The 25,113-nt window shown below is 41.5% G+C and overlaps 1 protein-coding gene across 14 annotated transcripts in view; it reads left to right on the top strand.

Moving 5' to 3' along the window:
• SPECC1 (sperm antigen with calponin homology and coiled-coil domains 1) overlaps positions 1-25,113 on the top strand; it is a 228,951-nt gene that overhangs the window by 196,493 nt on the left and 7,345 nt on the right. For all 14 annotated transcript variants that reach the window (XM_054689431.1, XM_037494121.2, XM_037494123.2 and 11 more), the window contains 2 exons: positions 19,060-19,176; positions 24,475-24,534. In XM_054689431.1, coding sequence (XP_054545406.1) covers positions 19,060-19,176; positions 24,475-24,534 — 177 coding nt within the window. The remainder of the gene's footprint in view (positions 1-19,059; positions 19,177-24,474; positions 24,535-25,113) is intronic.

Raw genomic sequence — 25,113 nt, 5'->3', positions numbered from 1 at the left:
GTCACTCCTCCTGACTTTCAAAGTCAGTCTCTTCCTGTGAGGGCACACATCCTGTGAGGGCACACATCCTCATATAGTGGAAGTTACATGTGGAGTATGGGGAGGAGGGGCAGGGAGTACAGGGCGCCTTCTGATCTCTTCCTGTAAGGGCACAGATCCCATCCCAAGGACCCTAGCCTCATGATCTCCTGTAAACCTAGTCACCTCCCAAAGTGCCCACTTCCAGATGCCACTACATTGGAGGTTAGGGCTTTGCCATGTGGCTTCTGAGAGGGCACAACTCAGCCATAGCAGTCTGCAAGGGTTCTCGTAAATTAGCTTTCAGCCCATTAGAGCTTGTTAAATATGATTTTTGTTTTGTTTCCTGATAAATACTCTATCAAGTAAAGGAAACGTGCTTCTTTTTTGCATTTAATGAGAGGTTTTGTGATTTTTTTAAAATCTAGGTAGAGGTAACAATTGTACCAGATTCCTTTTTGGCATTTGCTGAGCAATCCGTGACTGTCTCTTTTAACCCATTTATATAATTGACATAAAAGTATCACATTATATAATCAATTTCCTAGTGGAAAAAGCATCCTTATGTTCCTGGGAGCAAAATTAAAACATGGTCATGGCATATCACAAGGTATATTATCGTTGAGGGGAAATTGCTACTTGATTAAGGATATTCTTTAATATGAAGTATTTTGTTGGGTTTTGTTTTTTTTTTTGAAGGATATTATTTTTGACACTGTTAGTAATAGGAACATTTGGTTTGGTGTTTGTTTAGGTATAAAAGAAGTGTTGTGTTTATAAATTCTGGTTTTCTGTTAGGGTGTTAGTGAGCACAAAACACCTATACATCACATGTACATGGTTCAAAAGTGCCCTAAATATTTTACTGCCTTTTCTAGTAGGGTCGGTGACAGAATTAATTCTGAGCCAGAGTATATGTGTTATATATACCCTACAAAACAGGTCAGATTTCATAAGACTGACAATCCTGACAAATGAAAGTAGGAAGTTTTCTGAAATTTTGTTTGATAGAAGTTAGGAAGCCTCTCACTTCAAAGTTTCAATTTTCGGGCTTCCCTGGTGGCGCAAGGGGTTGAGTCTCAGCACTGTGAAGCTGTCCACAGCCACTGCAGCATGAGTTGTATCCCCGACCAGGGAGGTGACCCACATGGCACAGCAAACCTCTCCTGTCTCGCCCGCTACGCCCCTCAGCAGTGTATTTCAGTCAATCTGCCTGTTCTGCTCCCCACTCTGTCTCTGGGAATCCTCTCACCCCCCCCACAACTCTGGCCTACACCCCAGTTCTTGTATGCATAAAGTAATAAATCTTTAAAAAAAAAACAAAAAAGTTTCAATTTTCCTATTTTCTAGAAGTGAATACCTGAATTTTCCTTGGAATTAGATGCTCTCTTCTTTTGATAAAAGTCCTCTGCAAGGACTTTTTACTATTCTGGTATAAAGTGTATCCCCCACTTGTTCTACAGGCGCCACAGGTGATCCTTGAGCCCCACTGGGTGCTGCCAGGTGTCTTTCACTGTGATGTCAGCTCCTCTGTTAGACTCTGAATAAGGAGCGTTGAAGTTTCTTGCTCTAATCATGGTTTTTGTCAAAATCCTTGATTTCTGAGAGTTGTTTTGGGGTTCATTTTTGCATTAGATATTTTGATATCATAGCTCATATGATGGTCATAGCTCATATCTTTTTAGGTAGGCTTTTCCTTTTATTTCAGTTAAACTTTTTGATCCAAAAGTTTACATTTTCTTATTCTTATATTACTTTTCCCAATTCTGTTTAGTTTTATTTGCATGCTCTATTTTTATATTTCCTTTGTTTGTAACCTTTCTTCATTTGCGTTAGGCATATTTCTTATAAGTATTTTAACATGAAAATTTAACCTGTTCATTTTTTGGTGGCTTTTTATATTTAGTCTTATTTTGCTGGGTTTTTTTCAATGTATACTTTTTTTTTTAAGAGTTTTTTTTTTTTTTTTTTTTTAAAGATTTATTTATTTATTTATACAAGCACTGGGTACAGTCAGAAGTGCGGGAGGGTGAGAGAATTCACCAGAGCCAGAGCAGGGAGCAGAGCAGGCAGAAGGACACTGCTGAGGGGAGCAGCGGGCAGCAGGAGAGGTCTGCGCGCCATGTGGGACCCTCCTCCAGTGGCCGGGGAGCAGCCGGGGATCGAACCAGTGCTGCAGAGGCTGCTGGCAGCTTCGCAACCCAGCGCTCAACCACTGCACCACCAGGGAGGCCCTCAATGTATACTTTTGTACTGATTTCCAGTGGTAAGTAAGCGATGTAGGTCGAAAAGGTAGAGGAAGTATAAGCATTCTTGCTGGAGAATCTGAGTAGCATGGTGGGGTAATCAGATGAATTTTAAGCTAAAGTCAGTTCTTATCAAATTTGAGTAGGATAACTAGACATTATCCATACAACTTAAATTTTATAAATGTAGAGCTTAAAAATCCAGCTGATTTAATGAGAGATGATTCAGCAAGCCCTGCTGGGTGAGAAATCAGAATTGGAGTCAGAGCATGGGCCTGGTTGCCATTGCCAGGCCTGCTTCCTGAGTGATGGCGGGGCCTCAGGGCATGACCAAAAAGAACAGCCTGCCTCAGGGAGAGTCCTAAGTCAGAGTTGTGCCAGGGAGCAAGGGGGACTCAAAAGGCTTGGGAACTAGTCTGGAGCACCATTGCTGGAGACAGGGTCAGACCGTGACCTGCAGGGGAAGGCAGAGAAAGTGTAGGTGAGGAGAGAAGGAGCAGATGTGGCCACACTCAAGTGGGTGCCACACATCTCATGTGGCTACAGGTGGGTCTCCAGGCTTCTCAGGCCAGGGGTTCCCCTGGACTAAACCTGGCACCAACACAGCCACACAGAACTGCCAGACAGCAACTTAGAAGAATCACTGGAAAACCTTCATTCGAATTGGGCAAGATTACTTAGCAATTTGCTAACTAAGGCAGTATATTCTTGAAAGTACTTTTAATTACACAGGGAGGTTTCAAAATCCACTTAGCTACTTTCATCCATGTTTGTGGGAAGCTGGAGTGTGATCTGTCTTCTGCTCTGTTCTCATTCTTGTCATCCTTGATCACATTTTTAAGGATACAGTTCAGTGGCATTAAGCACATTCACTTTGTTGTGCAACCTCACCACCCTCCAGAACTTTTTCATCTTCCTAAACTGAATCTTTATACCATTAAACAATAACGCTTTCTCCCTCCAGCCCCTGGTAACCTCTGTTCTACTTTCTGCCTTTGACTCTGCCTCCTCCAGGCACCTTATATAAGTACAATATTTGTCCCCAGGGACTGGCTTATTTCACGTAGCGGAATGTCCTCGAGGCTTGTACTTGTCACAGCATGTGTCTTCCATCCTGCTTTCATGTCCATCTGTCTTCCTTATGGGTGAACTAAGGATGCTTCAGTCGCCCAGAACACAGCTCTGGCACAGCACTTGCCATCATGGATCTAAAACCCTTACTGGCTCTATTACTGATAAAATCAGACCCATATTTGTAGCCAGGGGGAGAGCATGGGGAGAGAATCAGCCTTTTCTAACATAGATATTTAGCTATTTTGTTTTTCCTTCCTTTTTTCAGAGGTATGGACAATCACCACCACCTACTAAAAAGTCTGGGCAGTTAAATCCTGGATGTCCTCAAGGAAAAGGAAAGAGTATTCTGTTCACGAAGAACTTGAGCTCTAGTGTACTATCGGGTTGTTGGAAAAGTCATGACATTTTTTTTTCCTATTTCCTATGCAAAATGCTTCATGACTTTCCCAACAGCCCAATACAATAGGCTTTTAGGATAAGGCCTATGTTGAACCAGCTGTAAAAGAGTAACAAATAAGTCAGAAAGAAAAAGAAAAATACTGGATGGTCTCACTCATAGCAGGAATTTAGAAAACCTAAATAAGAGGGAGGGACGGGGAAAGGAAGGACTAGAGTCAAAATAAGGGGGAGGTGCAATTGTATGGGGAATATAACCAAAATGAAAATGCATACATTGTGCAAAGATGAAAAAAGATGTAAGAATTATATAAAATAAAATATTTAAATTAAAAAAAAAGTAACAGGGAGAGGGTGGGAGTAGAGGATGGGTGTAGGTTTGGAGGGGGAGGGGCTTACATGCCCCTGGAGGAGTGACTGCTGCTCAGAAGCATCCAAGTGCGTCTGGGCACCCAAGGCTCATAGGGCCTGTATCCTACCTGTTCCAACTTGCCGAATTCCTGTGAGATGCAGGAGAAAATGAAGTGGGCTTTTAGAGACTCCATTGGAGTCCAGTTAAAGGCTCTTAATTCAAGTTATCCAAGTCTTTTGGCCTTACAGGACCATTCAAAGGAAACAGCTGTATCCAAACATTGCCAGTGCACCCATATTTTCATATGTATAGAAATGTTAGATGTCCTGCCAGCTTCAGGAAGTAAAAACAGGCCTTTCAAAATAAAATGTTGTGAGATTTCCTCCTCTGTGGACTAAGTTGATTTAAAGTGCCTTTGTCCTCTCTCCTCCCTGTGGATCATTTGTCCTGGACTGAAGCCCTCTGTAGATCAAATATGCCAGCAGCTGGTATTGCAGTGTGGCACCAAAGCCATTATCTTGCCATCATTAAGAAAGACAAGGCCTTGATGTTTGCCACTATTCCCTCCCTATCCCCCGGGACAGCATGTAAGTCTATTTAGATAATAACAGCCCCAAGTGAATCTGCTCTGAGTATTATTTCCATTCTCTTATTCATGAAATGTTCATCTAGAAAAAGAAGTAGTCTAGCCCCAAGAAGCTTATGATTTCAGAAGCTGAAATCAGTCTTTCTGGGGGATGGAAGGTTAAGATTAGAATGAAGATTGTCTAGTATAAATTAAAGTTGATCTTGTAATAAAATCCTTAGGACAAATTGTTTAGTCATTACATATTATTTTTTTAGCACATCCAAAAATATAGAAGTGTAATTCCCCTTAAAAAAAAACCCACACTAAAAATGTTCTTTTTGCAGTGCTTGAACATAATAATATCAATGAAATCATGGTGTTCTCCCAAACTTTGTGGATTTTTCCCATATATGTGTAAGGCAGTAGTGACTCATGTTGGGAATAAAAGGTAGAAGAAAGTCTTTGAGGGAAATTTGGCAGAATTCACCAAAATTTATTTTATGTGCAGAATAATAACAAAAGACTGGAAACATCTAAACAGCCTATTGTAGCCATCCATACGAGCGACCCATACATCGCCACTAGAAATAGCCATTGGAAAGATGAAGCTGCTAGTTGTGATAAAAAGTAAGCTTGTATTTATTGAATATTTGCCATATGTCAGACATTGCACTAAGTGATTTATATGTTATTTGTACATTTATTTTTCAAAAAGATTTTACTTATTTTTACATAGAAGAACTGGGGTGTAGGCCAGAGGTGGGGGGGAGGGGGTTCACCAGAGACACTGGGGAGCAGAACAGGCAGATCCACTGAGATCCCCTGCTAAGGGGAGCAGTGAGAGAAACAGGAGAGGTCTGCTGCACTGTGTGCGTTAGCTCCCTGGCCTGGGATCAAATTCAGGCTGTCCCAGTGGACTCTTGAGGTGGTAGTTCTGACACTTAACCCATAGGCCACCAGGAAGGCCCTGTGCGTTCATTCTTTTTTTTTTTTTTAAAGATCTATTTTATTTATGGGCCTCCCCTGGTGGTGCAGCGGTTGAGCGCTGGGCTGCGAGGCTGCCTGCAGCCTCTGCAGTGCCAGTTCGTTCCCCAGCCACCGGCGAGGGTCACACACACACACACAAAGATCTATTTTATTTATACAAGAACCGGGGTACAGGCCAGATCCGCGGGAGGGTGAGAGGATTCACCAGCGACAGAGCCGGGAGCAGAACAGGCAGACCGATGAAATACACTGCTGAGGGGAGCAGCGGGCGAGACAGGAGCGGTCTGCTCTCCATGTGGGTTGCTCCAAGGCCAGCAGGGATCGAACCAGCACTGCAGAGGCTGCAGACAGCTTCACAGTGCTGCGCTCAACCGCATGTGCCACCAGGGAGGCCCCCTGCATTTATTCTTGATTAAAGTCCTGTGAGGTATGTGTTCAATATTCATTTTAAAGATATAGAAACTAAGGCATAAAGAGTTTAAGCAGGGCCTCCCTGGTGGCGCAAGGGGTTAAGCACCGCACTATGAAGCAATCTGCAGCCTCTGCAGGACAGGTTCGATCCCCGGCTGGCCAGGGAGCAATCCTCATGGTGCAGCAGACCTCTCCTGACTCACCCGCAGCTCCCCTCAACAGTGTATTTCAGTCAATCTGTCTGTTCTGTTCCCCACTCTGTCTCTGGTGAATCCTCTCACCCTCGCATCTCTGGCTTGTACCCCAGCTCTTGTATGCATAAATAAATAAATCTTAAAAAAAAAAGAGTTTGAGCAGTTGTTCACAATCATATGAGTAAGTGATAGAATCCATTCTCAAATCTCTACACTGTAACTGCTTTTTCTTTATTCCCTGAAAAGCCCCATCTCTAGAGATCTTAATAATTGGGGAAAAAACAGAATGTGGAATTACTGTGCCTAAATACTGTTTGTTTGCATAAAAAGAAGACCTGTATACACATTTGTATAAGTTCAGAGCAGCATGATCCAGTAGAACTTCCTCTGATGATGGGAATTTCTAGATCTGTGCTAATTTGGTTACCCACAAGCCCCATGTGACTCTTAAGCACTTAAAAGATGGCTAATATGACTGAGAAACTGAATTTTTCATTTTCCCTAGCCATGTGAAAGGATGCAAAAGAAAGTGGTAAGAGATCATTTATTCTTGTGGTTTTCAATCTCTACTTTAGGAAGAGCTTCTGCAAAAACTTGACTTGGAAGAACAGGTTCCATAGTTAATCATTTCAGAACCACTAATATAATCCAACCACTTCATGTAAGAGATGAGGAAACTAAAAGCCAGAAAAGTTGAGTCATTTGTCTAAAGTCACAGTGACACAGCTACTTTAGTGACACAGGGAGATCCAGGACTTGGAACTGGTCACAATTTGGGTTTGTTTTTTCCTTCTTAGAGTGATTTACATTTTGGTTTGTGAAGGCTTCATCCAGTGTGATTTTCAGCTAAAGAAAAGAAAAGAAAAAGAAAGAAAACGAAAGGCAGACTTTTGTCTCTAGTGTTCCCAGAATTACATGGGAACTCCTCGCTTACTTTCTAAGCCCCAGACCACATCATGCCTTCTCCACAGCCAGATTCAGCTTGACTTGCCCTACCTGCTCCTATATGTAGTGAGCTGTTCAGGTCAGCAACCACTTAATGATGTTTGTCTGTCCCCTGCAATTCGCACACAGAGAGATCCAATGAATGTTTGCTGGCTGTAATTACAGACTTAAAAGCCATGGCTTGGGCTCTACTGCCAGCCTGTAGAGTTGAAGTATTCATGCAGATGGTTCATAACAAGGTTTCTTTTAACATTAGCTGTGTGACTATGGATATAGATAACCTCTGGGGTAAGAGAACAATGGGGTTTAGGGTTACTGAACCTGGAAAATGGGTGCCTGGGTGATTCTAGAATAAGTGGAAGTGGCAGAACTGAAAATAACCGTGACCTTTTCTAGAAAAAGTAAGCAAAGAAGAGTGGAAATGAAGTAATCAACTCAACAGAAAAGCAGATAGGAACAAAGGGAAAGAAAATTCTAGGAAAGTATTTCTCCAGAGATCGGGAGCATGGTATATACTTGGGGAGAAAATAGAGCAGAAAATCATTTGGGATCCATGCTGAGGGGTAGAGAGACAACCATGGCCAGACAGCTGTAAGAAAAACTGAAGATCCTGTGCTAAACCACAGCATTTCATCTTTCTTTCACAGCATTAACTATGGGAGGCCAGCCCTGCTGGTTGACTCAAGGAATGGGGACAGGGAGAGGTTCTGGCCTGTGTGTAGACCCAGCTTGGTTCAGGCAGTAACCAGCAGCAGGGTCCTTAAAAATGAAACTAGACCAAGTGTCATTGTGCCTTGCCAGAGAACCTCAAGGAGGAAATGTCATGGGTGGGGAATCTTTTGAGTGTTTGTTAAATGAAAAAGAAGGAAGTAAAGGAGGCTGCAAGAAAGATAAAGCTCCAGCCACTCTTCTGATATCAATATTCTTTGATTCTATCTCCAGGGAGAGATTGTGTGCAGTATCTGCTTACACATCTCTAGGGATGAAGTAGGCCTTTTGCCATTAGAAAACTCATCCACAGAGGACATTTCTTCTCTACTATCCCTCTTAACTTGCCCCTTTGGTCCACATCATGTAAACCAAAGGTCTTCCTAGACTAACTAACCGTGGTCCTCTTTTCCGGATCTCAAACCCTCAATTTCTTCAACAGGGATAAATACTAGGTAGGATCTTTTTTTTTAAGTAAATTATTCCATATTAATCTCTATATTTAATTCAACTCCAATTAAAATCCCATCAGGATTTCTTTATTCTTGAACTTAAAATAATTAAAAATTCACCTGGATCACAAAACAGTAGTAGCAGCCAAGGAAGTTTTGATAACAATATTGAAAGTGGGTTTGTCCTGGTATTCCAGAAGGAAAAGGAAGATTAGAAACAGACCTGAACTTGGTTTTGTGGCTCATGTGTAAGAGTATTAAAGACATTTTTAGTTGGTTAGATTGAGTGAGGACACATTTTTAGAAGTCCTAAAAGATAAGCAAAAATTTTCAGACTTGATTTGGGACATACGTAGTCATGTAAAACCTTCAGTAGAGACATAAATGATTAAACCAATAATATGAATAGATTCAAAAGAGGAAAAGAATTCCAAGGAAACCCCAAGTTTGAGGTTGGTTTCCATCCTCCTTTTGCAGCAGTTGTAAAAGGAGTAAAGTGTTCTGAGTAAGCAATAGCCATGTTAAAAAAAAATTAGTGATTTTGAATAATTGCAATGTTTATTTTGTTCACAATCTTCAGATTAGGCCTCATTCCTCTCTATTCCACCATGCTCAAGTGGCTAAAGACCGAAACAGCTGGGGACTGACTGGTCTTTCTCCAGACGGCCTCTGTTCTTGGCTGGCATGGGCCTCATGGATTCCAGAGAGACAGTTCTAAATTCCTGAATAGAAGCTTATATCTTTTTATGTCACTTCCTTCACATTCAGGCACATTTTTAAAGCCAGGCCAGATTCAAGAGGAGAATTAGACTCCCCCTCTCAATTGGAAGATTTAAAGAACTATAGTCACCTTTAATCTATCACATAATGTGAAAAAAAAGTGAATCTAGTCTGCCTTTCTAACAAGTTTTTAATTGCATTTTTCTTTTCTCATCTACATCAAGTCTTTACTATCAATACTTCCTCCTCAAAAAATTTTTGGGGAGAAAAAATAAAGCATTCTCCCAGGGTATGTTTGACATAGAAACACAATTATTGGGACTCTTATTCATTCATTACCTTGCAATCTGCGTTAGCCTATTTTGCCTATATGTGATATCATTAATATTTTCAATAATTTGTATTAGTTTCCCTAATTGTGAAACAGGACAATCTCCGGGAACCAAGGTTGGCTAGTGGGTCATGACATGACTTACAAGCTGCAGGACATGACTCAAAAGTGGACACACAAGGAGAAATAACAATAACAGGATTTGTTTACATAGGGAATGAGAAAAGGGAGAGCTAAGAGAGAAATTATTGGCCAGCACTTGGTAACATGCCATCTGTCCTACCCCAGATAATGTCCACTGAGCAGAGACCAGGGTTCAAGTCACAGCCACATGTGACAAGCTGGTGGCTTCTCCATAAACCGCCCCCCTCCTTGCCGACCACTTTACTGCCCAGGCACCAGTCTATTAACTGCCAAGGTGCAGCCCTGCCCTTCTTCCCATCAGTCGCACAGGACATCAGGGTGTGATGTCTGGAAAACACCTCCTTACAATTATAAAAGTAATGCATGGTAACTGTGGGAAAATTGGAAAGCACACACAAAAAGAAAATGAAGTATCAACTCATTTGTTTTCTGTTTCTGGCCTATTGAAATCTCTTCGGATGATGAATTTGTCCATTTGATTCTCTGTCCTTCCCAGCTGTCCTCAGCTAAGTCAGTTCTGTAAACACAGAACCAACCCTCTAGGTTGACATTTATTCAATAATTAATGAAAAACATCAACTACCTAGAGCTTATTACATGTAGCAAACCTATCAAAAACAGAACATTTATTTTCCCACAAGCTTCACAGGAATGTCTACAGATAAGAAAACTGAATTATAGGTTGTTTTTTACAAAGAAATTTTTTTAAAAACCTTACTTAGTCTCATTGAAAAAAAATTAGGGACCTCCCCGGTGGCGCAGCGGTTGAGCGCTGGGTTGCGAAGGTGCCCGCAGCCTCTGGAGCGCCGGTTCGATCCCCAGCTGCTCCCCTGCTGCGGACCAGCCCAGCAGCGGCGAGGAGATCGAGGCAATCTCAGGGATTGAGCAAGAACGAGCAGGAGGTGGTCGAAGGATTCGGGCGAAAGAGAAAGAAAGAAATGACACACAGACACACTCTAAAGGAGTGAAAATCTGAGTGTAATTTGCTGGAATTAACTTTTTTTTTATACATTTTTTGACCATTACATAAGATTATTTTTCACAGTATGTGGTTAATTATACATTAGATTATTACATGTAGTAAAACATAACAAAAAACAATATATACTATTTTTAGATTTCAATCATGTACAATCATCAATAAATCAAGTACATACCGAGACCACAACAAGAGGTCTTCTTTAGCCAAAGTCATTTTTGACCCTCAGGTCTTTGTTATTAACCTTAGTTTAAATATTGATTTAATTATTAATATTTTATCTTTATTGTGTATTATTTATAACATAGATTTTTTTTTTACTATTACTTATAACTTGTTCTGTTGTTTAAATTTACCATTATAAAATTACAACAACTATTTTTTTGATTAAATTTTTAAGTATTTTTTGTAAGTAGTCAAACCAGTTTAAGATAACAACTAGACAGTAAAACACAAAGCTATTAAATTATAAATTAAAAATTAACGATATGGTCTCAACAAACTAGACAATGTTAACTAAAATACAGTGGTATTACTTTATAACAGCCATCTTCTTATAAGACCAAAAAAGGGGTTTTTATAAATCCCCTCAGAGACTGCGCCTGTCTTAGGTTGTCAAGAGTGGCAGACACATGTACATCCAGTGCCTTCTGTAGTCTGCCCCCGATCTTACCCGTCATTGGCTGTCCAGTCCATCACACAGAAAAAGGGGGTCTTATTTACTCTGACTTTCTATGTGTCTGAGTAAAAGCCTCCCTCTTTTCAGTATGTTCACTGGCGTTCAGCGGCAGAGGCTGCTGCAGCGGCAGAGGCTGCCGCACTCCCCGGCCACCGGAGGAGGGTCCCACATGGCGCACAGACCTCTCCTGCCGCCCGCTGCTCCCCTCAGCAGTGTACGTCGGTCCTTCTGCCTGCTCTGCTCCCTGCTCTGGCTCTGGTGAATTCTCTCACCCTCCCACGCTTCTGACTGTACCCAGTGCTTGTATAAATAAATAAATAAATGAATGAATGAATGAATGAATGAATGAATGAATAAATAAATAAATAAATTTAAAAAAATAAAGAAAAAAAATTAGGATATTTCTAGTTTCCAATTTGAACAATAATGCTGAAACAAACATTCTTGCAGGTAGATCTTTAGGTAGCTGAATGACACTGTCCTCTTATTATCCAATATAAAGAATATTCATTTCCCTATGTATTCATTAACTCTGTAAACTAATAGTCTTTTCAAAAGTGAAATGATATTTCACTTTTTTATTTTCTAGTGAGACTGAGCACCTTGTATTTCCAACAATTTTTATAGCCCTTTCAATGCATTACTGGTTCATTCCTCTGTCAATATTTTGTTCATTCCTTTTTGTCAATTTGACTTGTTTATTTGTTATTGATTATAGGACTATATTCTGGATATAACTCATTTGTGGTGTGTGTATGTATAGTTTTAAATTTTTTTTAAAGATTTATTTATGCATACAAGAATTGGGATACAGGCCAGAGGTGCAGGGGGTGAGAGGATTCACCAGAGACAGAGTGGGGAACAGAACAGGCGTATCTACTAAAATACACTGCTGAGGGGAGCAGTGGCAGGAGAGGTCTGCTGTGCCATGTGGGTCACCTCCATGGCTGGCCGGGGGGACTCATGCCGCAGAGGCTGTGGACAGCTTCACAGAGCTGCGCTCAACCGTTTGCTCCACCAGGGAGGCCCCGGTTTTCAATTTTTGTCATACAGAAACTTGATTTTATATAAGCAGATTTCACAATCCTTTATTTTATGCTTTTCGCACTTTGTGCCTTAGACGACTTCTGTCCCCAAGATTATAAGCCTATATTCATCTATATAGTTTCTTCTAATAATGTTTAATGTTGGTTTTTAAGTTTGTTCATCTGGAATTTACCTCTAAACATATATGAGGAACAATTTCTGAGCCAGTGGTTAATACTCATAGCCAACTCAATGGAAGGCAGAGCTTACCAGAATCTACCCCTGATGTCCTGTAGGGCTGGTAGGAAATAGGGGTTGGGCTTGCACTTTGGCATTTAAACCACTAGGGCTTCATCAGTGAAATGGCTGGCATCTGTGCAGTGAATTAACTGGCAAGGAGCAGTAGCTATGGAGAAGCCACAAGCTTGCCATATGCAGCCTATCTTGGACCCTGGTTTCTGTTCAGTGGATGCTAAGTAAGGACAGATCGCATTTTGCCACATGGCAACCAATAATTTTTCTTCCTTTCAGCTCTCTGTTTACTCTCTCCTTATGTAAATAAATCATGTTATTGTTGTCTCTTCCCTGACCCCTGTGTCTATTTTTGAGTTGTGTTCTGTAGTCATAAGCATGGGGGTAAGGACCCACCAACTGGGTCAACCCCAACCCCCCAGATTTGTCTTGTTTCATAAACAGCTAATAACACAGGATCCCCTCTGAGAAAGGAAATTAATCAGACAACCCCTATAATCACCAGCTCTCCTTTTGGGAACAAACCCTATGGCAGTGCATAGGACTCAAGTATGGGCAAAGCATAGCATCCCACTGAGCAGATCACTGGGACAGTGATTGAGGTAGGCATGAGAAAGAAAGAGTGGAGACCCCAGGAGTCTTTCTGTGGTATCCATGAGCCCATGGATGAGGGCTGTGTGCAGGGCCAGACTGCTCAAGGTTTACCAGATAGCCTGAGATCAAAACCGTAGGTACTAGATTTGCCCAAGGCAAGGAATGAATACCAAATCCAAGTCCAGGGGAGGGAGTGTGAGCTGCATTTGTTGAGATCACACATGAACCCAGTAGTATGCACATATGTTCTCTATTTTTTTCTCACCAAACTTCAAAGCTTAATCCTCCTAATGCTCTTCCTATACAGGCCAACTCTTAGTGAGGAATGAACTGCTTTTATCCTCTATGATCTATAAGTTTGTTAAATTTTCCCAAAAAATAAAAACTTGATCTGGTTCCACAGCTGTCATAATAAAGACCTATAAGAAAAGCCCTAGAGACCCCAGAGTGAGGATGTTTAAGTCACCATGTGCCAAGATAAGTTCCTGCAGGACTGCATTTTCTAATCAGCCTCTAGCCTTCTTCCCAGAAGCTTTGCTTTTTTTTTTTTTTTTTTTTTTTTTCATTTTTTTCCAAACTTTTGCTTTTAGTACACACAGAGCAAGCCATTCTTAGAAGTCTAATGGAGGAATGTAGAGATCTTCAGAGAAGATGCAGAAGTGGAGGGAATGAGGTCAAGCAGACATAGACTCCAGCTGTGTCCTTGGTGGACTTTAGCACAGGTCCTATTTCAGTCCAATTTCTCTCCCCAGTGATGGATGTTTTTACTCAGTGTTGGTGTTTCCAGGCAACAAAAGGCAATTAAAATGAATCTTCTAGAAGAAAATGCTGTGGGTTGTTGGGTTTTGCTTTGTTTCTGTTCCACTGTGTTATTTAGGAGTGCTGCCTCTGCATTCACCCTTCTAGAACTTTCTCTACCCTTTCAACCCCTCTAAGGGAATATTTGTCACTAAAGTTAGGCTTTTAGCTTCCCTTGAACTCTTCAACATGTGAAGTATTCTCAAATAACTTTTGCTGCACTAAAGAGGACAGAATTATATATTTTATAAAAAATTTTTTCTAAATACTAGAAACAACCAATTTTAGAGATGCTTGGAATGTTACTTTTTTTATGTCTCTGAGACTGCCTTTGCCCACAAGTGTTCTCTCACTCAGAAATATCTCTAAAGTACTTACATCCTAGAGAAAGTTAGATAATTTGCCGTAATTATTATTTCCCTGGGAAAATAACAGCAAGTTCCTTTTTGTTGTTGCTCTGCTTCCGTCTCCCCACCCCCAGTAAATCTTATAGTACATAAATTCCAAGATGTTCACATTCTTTTTAACAATCAAAACTCATTCTATTAAGATGATCAGTGTTATTTTTTACTTTCCTTTCTCCATTGCTGTCTCTGTTTCAAGTATCTTTCTCTCCATCCTTCCCCACCCCACCCCCCACCAAAGTATACAAATACACAGCTTGATGAATTTCATCAAGTAATTTCACATGTAATTCGCATCTGACATTGCTGGCATCCCAGAATCCTCTTCATGTCCCCTGCTGGTTACTGCCCTCCAGTGAAGGATAACAATGTTCCGATTCAGTTTTTTTTTTTTTTTTAAGATTTATTTATTTATTTATTTATATAAGAACCAGGATACAGGCCGGATGCTTGGAAGGGTGAGAGGATTCACCAGAGACAGTGCGGGAAACAGAACAGGCAGACTGATGAAATACCCTGCTGAGGGGAGCAGCTGGTGCGACAGGAGAGGTCTGCCGCTCTATGTGGGACCCTCGCCAGCCGGCCAGTATCGAACCTGTGCTGCAGAGGCTACGGACAGCTTCATAGCGCTGTGCTCAACCACCTGTGCCACCCGGGGAGGCCCCCAATTCAGTTTTATGTAGGAATAAGTAGGAGGATTGAGGACATAACTCATAGAATACCTGTTGGCTATTTTGTTTTGCTGTAAGTTATTCAAGTGGTGATACGGCTTTTTCAAAATGAAGTCAGGGGCCTCCCTGGTGGTACAGGGGTTAAAGTCTCAGTGCTATCAAGCTATTACAAGCCACTGCAGCATGAGTTCAATCCTGGCCAGGGAGCTAATCCACATGGCACAGCAGACCTCTTCTGTCTCGCCTGCCCACTGCTCCCCTCAGCAGTGTATTTCAGTGGATCTGCCTATTCTGTTCCCCACTCTGTCTCTGGCAAATCCTCTCACCCTCTGCATCTCTGGCCTGCACCCCAATTCTTATATGCATAAATAAATCTTAAAAAAAATGAAGTGAAAGATCCAATAAAGAATAAATCAAATCAGCTCTTTTCTGATTCATAGGAAAGATGAACCTTATCAAATTGTACCTCATGATATCATCTAGCCCCTCATTCACTGAAATACACCTTTAGAGCCCCCCAAAATGTGCCTTAGTGAGAAGTACCAGATCACTTTTGTAATAATAGCAACCAAAGCAATGGTTGAGATTTGTATGGCACTTAGCAGATTGATCTTTATCTTATTTGAAGTATCATAAAGCTATACACATTTTTAATTATTTGTCCAACTGTGTTGAGTCTATGATTGTTGACATTCTTCTTATTCAGATAGAATTCCAGATTTTTTTTAGGTGACATTCAGGGAACTAGAATTGGAGTTGTTCTCCTCAGAGATAAGACAGGTAAAGTTTTTTTTGCTTTTTCCCTCCCCATCCCTCAGAAGTAGTTTTTATTTGGCAGCGCAGAGGCCTTGTAATGAATCACATTGCACATCATAACTGGCTGCCTTCCATCTCTGCCAACCTCAGATCAATCTGGAATCTTTTAAACATGGCAAATATAGGTTACATATGAGAGAAGCATTTCCTATTGGATTTGATGACCTCACTAGATTTGGAATTTCAAAAAAAAATTTTTTTTTGGAAAGACAGAGCACTTCCTCCTTCTTGTATGGCCTTTACATGGTCTTTCTGCTGACACTTGCACACAGCAAGTATCTTTATTAGAACGTGTCTCATTTCAGGGGAAGGCATGGGCTGCAGTCTGTCCTGAAGCACATGAGGTGATAAGTCATTTTGATTGATTTAGTCTCTGACTATCTCCCCACCAGATTTTAGTCTCAACCTATTTATCATTTATCCTAACAGATCAAAGTCTGTTCTTAAATGGCAGTCAGTTAAACTAAAATACTGGGATTCTTTTTTGGTTTTGTGACATGGATGATATTGTCACTTCCTGAGGTCCACATGGCCTCTCCACATGCTTGTAAAGATTAAGCAGATGAAGAAAAATGGTGTTTTAAGCAAGAGATATGTATATTAAATGTTTTCATGTTTTAGGAAAAGAAAGATTTTAGTAAGTGTTTTGCAACCATCCCAGACCAGGTAGGTTCACCATTGGATCAGACAGCTTAAAAGGGAAACTTGGAACCCTTGGCATCATCCCCACAGGTTTTTTATTTTTTTTTTAAAGATTTATTTATTTATACAAGAACCAGGTTACAGGCCAAATGCACGGGAGGGTGAAAGGATTCACCAGAGACAGAGCAGGGAACAGAACAGGCAGACTGACTGAAATACACTACTGAGAGGAGCAGCGGGCGAGACAGGAGAGGTCTGCTGTGCCATGTGGGTATCTCACTGGCCAGCCGGGACCGAACCTGCGCTGCAGAGGCTGCAGACAACTTCTCAGCATGGCACTCAACTGCCTGTGCCACCAGGGGAGGCCCACCCCACAGGTTTTTTAATAGTTCGCAGGGGAAACAGCCAGCAGGGAGATAGCAACTTGGGCCCCTGCGAATCTCTATATGCTCTTTCCTCTGGGCTTTCTGTGGCGTTCTCTCATGGTCTCTTCCTCTCGCAGTCATCACTCTCATAGCCCTGCTGTCCCTGAGTGATGCCACCCTTTTAGCCCAGCCTCTAGGCTCAAGTATGCACCCATTTACGCATGCCCACACCAGACTCTAGGTGTCCACCATCAGGCATGCGTGCCCCATGCCCACACTCCCAAGTGCCTCCTGCATTCAAGCCCATAGGTGATAGCCACAGAGGCCAATGATGTAAAAGCCTGACCATCTTCATTTACCCTACACAAGTATTAAAAACTTTTCATATAAATAGAGGAAGAAATGTGAGAGGGCAGAGAGAAAGAAGGAAAAAGGCAGGCAAGACAGCAAAAAGAGGTTGTGCTTTGAAGTTGTGCAGAACTCGACTAGAACTGATAAGAGCAATTTTTTTTCACTTCAGCTTTTTCATCTGTAAAATGGGTACACGACTGTGTGGTTGTTCTGGGAATTCAGCGAGGAAAATACACTGTGACATGTACACTGTAGAAATTCAAAAGTGTCACTCTTGCCATTCCTGCTGTTTTGCAAACTTTATATTCAAAGGGCTTTCATTTTGATCATTGAGCCTTTGGCTTTCTATTTAAAATGTGGCCTTTCTATTTGGAAAGTTATCACATATGTCAGCATCACCTTCAGGAAGAACACTACCAGGGAGACTGCAGTGCTCCCCCCATTTACACAGATGCCTCACTGCTCATCATAAGCAGTAACTGCAAACAGGCGGTCCCTGGAAATCAAGTCTGACTTCCCTTCTGCCAAGTCACAGGCTTTGTGAGAGATTTGTTTAGAGATGGGGTCTCAGATGCCTCTGCATGGCCAAGGAAGGAAGGAAGGGGGTTCAGTCTGGACAAGATCTGATTTCCCTGGGGCTGGCCTGGCCCTGCGCCTTACCTCCCCTTCCCAGGGTCTGATGACCACAACATCTGGTTTGAATGCCTGAGTCTTTGAGCTAATTGGATAGGTCATGGCCCAGCTTGTTTCTTTCTTCCTCTTTATTAACATGTAAACCTCTCTCAGAAAATAAAAATCACGGTGTTTCCTATTTCTAAAGCAGTATCCGGGCCTAATCAGGTAGCAGGTGGACCCAAAGAGACTTTATGGATCCAAACAATTAACTTACCCGGAGCCCCAGCTGATGCACATTCAACCTGGAAACTGAGACGGGCATTACCAGACTTTTCTATAACACTAATGCTTAGCAACTCTTAAAATGTGGTTGTGCTTGAGTCATGAAAACCAGAATGAAGGGGCATTATTATGGTTGCATGCTGCTCTCAGCCAGATATCCTTCTCTGGAAAAATATAATTGCAAAGCAGACTTGAGAACACGATATATACCTGAAATATAGTGCTTTGGGGAAAGTTCTGGGGTTCAGCAGGAACATCCTGGCCTCCAGCTAGAAGTAGGAGGAGGGTAGATAGGGCCTAAGGTGGGAATTGGGTTCCTGGTATGTCTGTTGTTCAGGTGAACCTCAGGTGTCACATGCAACACCAACTCCTCCAGCCTGCGTTTCTTTACATTAAGGGCCATCCTTGCTCAGACTAACACTGGGGAAATCTAGATAATAGCTCAGATCTAGGAAGCTAATCAGGTGGGTTACTTTGAGAATAAGAAGTCTCGCAGTCTTTAATATAGCAGAGGTGGGGCCTCCCCAGTGGCACAGCAGGTTGAGCACAGTGCTGTGAAGCTGTCCGTAGCCTCTGCAGTGCAGGTTCGATTCCCAGCTGGCCACGGAGAGACTCCCACAAGGCGCAGCAGACCTCTCCTGTCTCACCCGCTGTTCCCCTCAGCAGTGTATTTCAGTACATCTGCCTGTTCTGCTCTCCGTTCTGTCTCTGGTGAATCCTCTCACTCTCCCTTGCCTATGGCCTGTACTCCAGCTCTTGTATAAATAAATAAATCTTAAAAAAATATATATGTAGCAGAGGTGGTCAGAAATGCTCTAGCATTTTGAGCATCAAAGCCTTTTTTTCCATCCTATTCTATGAATGAATTTGGGCACACCAGGCTATTCCTGGCACCAAAATTAAATGTACTTCCCAGTAAACCTATGTAGTTTCTATTTTACCTTATTGCAAACCCAGAGATAGATACCTGTCTTAATGCAATCTCTTTTATGTTCTGTGACTTTGCAGTTTGGTGATTAATGCTTCTTTTCCCCCTCAGAACATTGATATCACCAATTTCAGCAGTAGCTGGAGTGACGGCCTGGCCTTCTGTGCTCTCCTCCATACCTACCTGCCTGCCCACATCCCATACCAGGAGCTGAACAGTCAGGAGAAGGTAAGTCACCTTCCCAGTCACTCTGCTTGTCCTTTAGAAAGCACAAGGGACATTTTCTGATTATTCTGCTACATCCCAATGGGGTTTATAGACTTGAAGTGGAAATTAGAGTATTGACACTAGGTATACGGAACCTTTGAGGTATGATGGCACTGTAGAATCCACCCTTGGTAAATACTGTTTTCCTTTCAATATCTACCACTTTTCACCTAGAAAAATGCAGTGAAGACTGGTTTACTGTGGCTGCTGAGTAGTTCCTATCACCTGTTTTACAGAGAAAACCTTGATGGAATCTCACTTTCATGGTGTCAAGACATTGACCAGCATTTTTCAGTCTTTTCCATAGAACTGGGAAGCACCACCAAAAAGAGTTCCCTGCTCAAATAAGGACCTGTACATAAAATCACATTTTTAGAGATTCACAGTGCTCTGAAAGTTCTTCATTTAAAAAAACTGTGACTACAAATAACCCAACATATATCAAATGCAAGAATTGACAGATTTTCCTGTTAAGGGCCAATTGGTAAACTTCCAATGGGTGTCTATCACTGTTTCTCAACTCTATCATTGTAGTGTTAAAGTAGCTATGGATGATGTAAATGAATGAGCATGCTGTGTTCCATTAAAACCATTTACAAAACAGACTTCAGGTCAGATGTGGCCCTCAAGCTAGAGTTTGCCAAACTCTGACCTAGAGCGCCCTACAAAGTCATATTCCACAGTGTTCTTTGGAAAATGCTATGCCAGGCCCTATACTCATTCACTCAACAAATATTTCTTGCCAGGCATCATACACTTGTACACTCATATCTTCCTGAAATGTGAAATGTTTGCCTGCAGTTATGCAAACACACTTACGCTCTTTGTCCTTGAGTCAATATAGATCAGCTGGAAAATAATGAGCCTAAAAGTGTTTGCTTTCACACTTTGCATTCACTCTTTGAATTGCTCCCAGATGACTCTTGTCTCACCCTGGATGCCCAGTGGTTCCCGCCATGCCTGGCCAGTTGCCCAGTGACCTGCCACAGATGTAAAAACACAATGGAATCACCTCACTTTCTCTTGTCCTTATGATGCAGGGTTGAATTTCTTCCTACATGTAGGGTTGAATTTCTTCCTCAAATTAAAATACTGTCACCAGTGAGATTATGAAAGGCTGAAGAACTGAGGAGGTAAAGGAAGATCTTTGTGGCTTCACAGCCTCTCTATCAGCTAGAGCTAGATTTGTGCAGCTACTTCCTGTTTCCTCAGCACCCCCACACGAGTGTACTCTGGGTGGAGTGACAGTTTTGCTCATCGTGTGATGAGGAAAACTCATGAGAGACTCTGAGGAAACTCACAAGAGACTCTCATCTCTGTATGTTACTCATGAGGGTTTTCAAGATAACGTGCCACACAGGCAAGTCAGATCAACAAAATAGAAAGCTGAACATGTGTGAAACTCTACATGGAGGAAACTTTACTCAAGGAGAGAGCAATCAAGGGAGGAAAGGACTCCTAGAAGAAGCACGTTTAAGTTGGACTTTAAAGGGCCAACTGATCTGAACAAAACACACACTCCCCTTCTCCCAGGGGTGAGTGGAGCTTCAAGTTCGAGGTTGGTCTAGTAAGCTGTCCATGTTGGGTGCTTTATTTTTGTTTTTTGGTGTACACATACATCGAAAAGTGTGCCAAGAGTGACCCATAATGTTTTTAAAAACCTATTAAAAGAAAAATCTGAAAATTATATGGTATAGCTGATGATAGCCCAGAAAGTTCAGAGGTCATGTCCTGTTGCTACCTAGATGGACCTAATTTAACCACACAAGTTCAATGTCAATGTGAAATAGGGAATTTTTGATGAAACTAACAAGAATGTCTTCTAAGACATTTGAGAGATACACAATCACAGGGCGTGAATTACAGTCAATGAAAGGTTTAGCATCATTTGATAAAAAGCACATTCATCAATCATCCTGGAAATTTCCACTTGAGCTAAACCTCTACCACTTCAGGTGATAGAATGGGGGTGTCTGTCAGTGTCTAAAACAAAGTATTAACATGACAGGAAAAATTCTCGACTTGGTAGGTGTGAACTCTTCCAGCAGAAACCCTGCCAACCCGGCCAGCAGCAGTGTTCTCACATGGGCTGGGGACTTGCATGGTTCTGGAGCCAACATTTCTACTTGTTCCCCAGCCCAGCCAAGCAGTGACTTCTCACTCCTTTCTGCTCCCCACGAGTATCTTTCTCCTATCTCGCCTTCTCATCATGGCTGTGAATGTCCCAATGAAAGAGAATTAAGATCAATGGTGGGGCCTCCCCAGTGGCGCAGTGGTTGAGCGCTGGGTTACAAAGCTGCCCGCGGCCTCTTGCAGCGCCGGTTCGATCCCCGGCTGCTCCCCGGCCACCGGAGGAGGGTCCCACTTGGCGCGCAGACCTCCTCTGCCGCCCGCTGCTCCCCTCAGCAGTGTACTTCCGTCCTTCCGCCTGCTCTGCTCCCTGCTCTGGCTCTGGTGAATTCTCTCACCCTCCCGTGCTTCTGACTGTACCCAGTGCGTGTATAAATAAATAAATAAATCTTTAAAAAAAAAAAATAAAAATAAAAACATTATAAAAAAAAAAAAGATCAATGGTGGTTGGTCACTCATGTCTTGCTGCTGCCAAAATGAGTAAAAGTTATTTTTATGACCCAAAATCACACCTCTCTTAATGTCCTGTTTTATACCATATATTACTTCAGGTATTTTGAGACTATTTTTCAGTATTCAGTAGGGACTGTTTTTGTTTTATTCAGTATCTGCTTAGAAAACATCAGCAGTTTCATTTAGAATCAGCCTAGAGTATTCAGGGGAAATTCTGTATAAAACCGTAAGTTTAGAAGTGCTTTTCCCTTAGACCTTCATAGTAAGCAAACAAGTTAAAACAGTAAAGTATTATTTTTAATATTATTATTGCTTGGATTGTAAATTGGTGTAAAATTTAGAAAGAAATTTGGCATTACATATCAAAAGCAGAAAAATGATTATCTTAGTTTCTGAAATAATGGTAATCTCATAACTGGCTTACCAACCTCCTTCATTCCTAACACTGGTGTCCTAAACCTAAATTCCACCATGAATGTGTGTGGAAACATCCAGAAACAATTCTCACAGACACCAGCAGGGCATCGAAATGCAACTAAATTCTGACACGTTCTACTGGGAGATAGATTCCACAGGTTAAGGACTTAGTCTCCTGAGACCCTCCACCCCCTTCCATATCAGATGCTAGTTGCAAGGCCAACCTTTCTGGTGACCAGCTGGCTACAGATCAGCAGTTCCTATAGCTACCCTTGTTGAGTTTCGTTAATTTGCCAGAACAGCTCAAAAAACCTGGGAAAACCATTTACTCCCTAGATCACTGATCTATTAAAAAGAATAAAACCCAGGAATACCAAGATGAAGAGATGTGTCAGCAAGGTATGAGGAAAAGTGGACCTTTTTCTTAGATTGTATTTTATTCATGTGCCTCTGCTTTCAATATAATTGGGGGTGTGATAAAGGGAAAAATGAGAAACTGCAAGAAGTTACAGCCCAAATATACAGCCTTCCATGTTAAATCAGAAAGTCAGTGGGCTACAGGGAGATTATTTTGAATTATAAGCAATCGTCAGAATGAATGAGAAGCTAAAAGTGAGGAGACCTACAGTTCTCCCAATAAAAAAATTCCAAACAAGCAGAAACTGTAAAAAACAAACTTTTAAAGGTCCAAATTTAGAATAGACTATTGTGTGATTTTGAGCATTTGGTTGAGCTACAAAGAGAAAAGGCCTTTTGAAAATATATTTTGAGTGGCAGAGGATGAGGACTATGGAATTACAAAGAGATGTAATCATAGCACACTATATGTAAATGCTGTCTATTGTCTTCAGCTCTCAGAATCGCCCTCTTAAAATGTAGACAGTTTCAATGTGGTTATAGAAAAGGAAGCAAAAGATATAAGTTTTAACAATTTTAAAGTAAAACTTGACAAGATGGAGGGAAGGCAAAGGGAACATCTTTCTTATGAGACAAATTAGAGGCAAGAAGTGCTAGTCAGGGGCCTCCCCGGTGGTACGGGGTTAAGACGCAACCTATGAAGCAATCCGCAGCCACTGCAGCATGAGTTTGATCACCGGCCAAGGAGCTACCCACATGGCACAGCAGACCTCTCCTGACTTGCCCGCTGCTCCCCTCAGCAGTGTATTTCCTCAGTCTGCCTGTACTGCTCCCCTCTCTGTCTCTGGTGAATCCTCTCACCCCCCACACCTCTGGCCAGTACCCCAGTTCTTGTATACATAAATAAATAAATCTTTTAAAAAAAATGCTAGTCAGGGGCCTCCCCGGTGGCGTAGCGGTTGAGCGCTGGGTTGCGAAGCTGCCCGCAGCCTCTGCGGCACCGGTTTGATCCCCAGCTACTCCCCGGCCACAGGAGGAGGGTCCCACATGGCGCGCAGACCTCTCCTGCCGCTCGCTGCTCCCCTCAGCAGTGTACTTCGGTCCTTCTGCCTGCTCTGCTCCCCGCTCTGGCTCTGGTGAATTCTCTCACCCTCCCGCGCTTCTGACTGTACCCAGTGCATGTATAAACAAACAAACAAACAAGCAAACAAACAAATAAATAAATAAATAAAACATGCCTCTATTAAAAAAAAAGTGCTAGTCATAATTGATGGAGCAAGAAATGAAGGCTTAAGGATATTATTTGTTACAAACATAACTAATAAAGAAGCTAAAAAGTAAGCCATTGACTGTAATGAAGGGAGAGGAGAGAAGCATGATACCTTAAATATCTTTTTTTTGAAGAGCATGATGCCTCTGTTTTAGAATCAGTAGTGGTGTAAGCATATTACAGAGATACAGAGGTAATGACCAGAAGAACTAAAGAGAGAAACTGAAAGTGGTTCTAAGGAATAGGATTGGTGGGGAACAGATTGGTGGGGAACAGCTTTTAAATTGATTATACCTATTTGTACATGTAACATATTACGTTTTTTATATGGGGCCATGATTAAATAAGCAATAGTTGATATGCAACAGAATGAGTATGTTATAAATCTTGACAAAGTAAAAAATAACCAAAAAAAAAATTTGAGCATTATGAATCTGTGACAAATTAGTGACAATTGTAACCTGTTGATTTTTCTTTTTTCCTTAAACTGAGATCAAAGTTTGCATATTTGACTTAAATTTTTAAATGTTTTACTATAGTAATCTATATGAGAGTGTCATTTGGTCTTCTTTCCTAGAAAAGCTATGCATTTTCAGGCAACAATTCTAGTCTCTTTGTCTTTTTTAACCTAGAAAAGGAATCTCCTGTTGGCATTCGAAGCAGCTGAAAGCGTTGGCATCAAACCCAGTCTGGTAAGTACCCTGTTTCATATCCTTGTGGTCTTTGCTCTGATTATATGAGAAAGAACTTCATGCCATCTACTAAATAATTTCTTATGGAATATTGAAGTCCATTTGCTGATGATTTGGTACTGATGATCCCTAATATAAAATAATCTAGTTGGTGACCACATGTAATTTCATTTCTCAATGAAGATTTTATTGTGGATAAATTTCAGTTCTGGAAACACAGTGGACTGAATTCCCATTAAATCCCTCTTTCTCAAGTCACTTAGAAATCTGAATAAAATGTAATTTTTTGAAATGTCAATATATAGCTGAGCTCTGATGAAAGAGTGGGAAATAACCAGTTGCCAGAAATTAAAAGAGAAGTGGAAACGAGAGCCAAGAGGCATGGGCTGGGGTGATCGTGGAAGGCTCATAATAAACAGGTACCTAATTGGGCGTAGGCTCTTTTTGAGGTCCACACAGGAACAAAAGATGAGGCCTGAGCCTCCATAAACAGAGCATTAGTACTGAGACCACTCAGTATGAGCCCACAAAACCAGGGCTCACAGAATGTTGTTCTTTGTGGTGAAAGGGAAATTTAAA

Source organism: Talpa occidentalis, unplaced genomic scaffold, assembly GCF_014898055.3.
Source record: "Talpa occidentalis isolate TD23 unplaced genomic scaffold, MPIMG_talOcc4v2.1 talOcc4.7, whole genome shotgun sequence".
NCBI lineage: Eukaryota > Metazoa > Chordata > Mammalia > Eulipotyphla > Talpidae > Talpa > Talpa occidentalis.
Note: the sequence above shows the minus strand (reverse complement) of the source record. Positions and strands in the feature narration are given on the sequence as shown.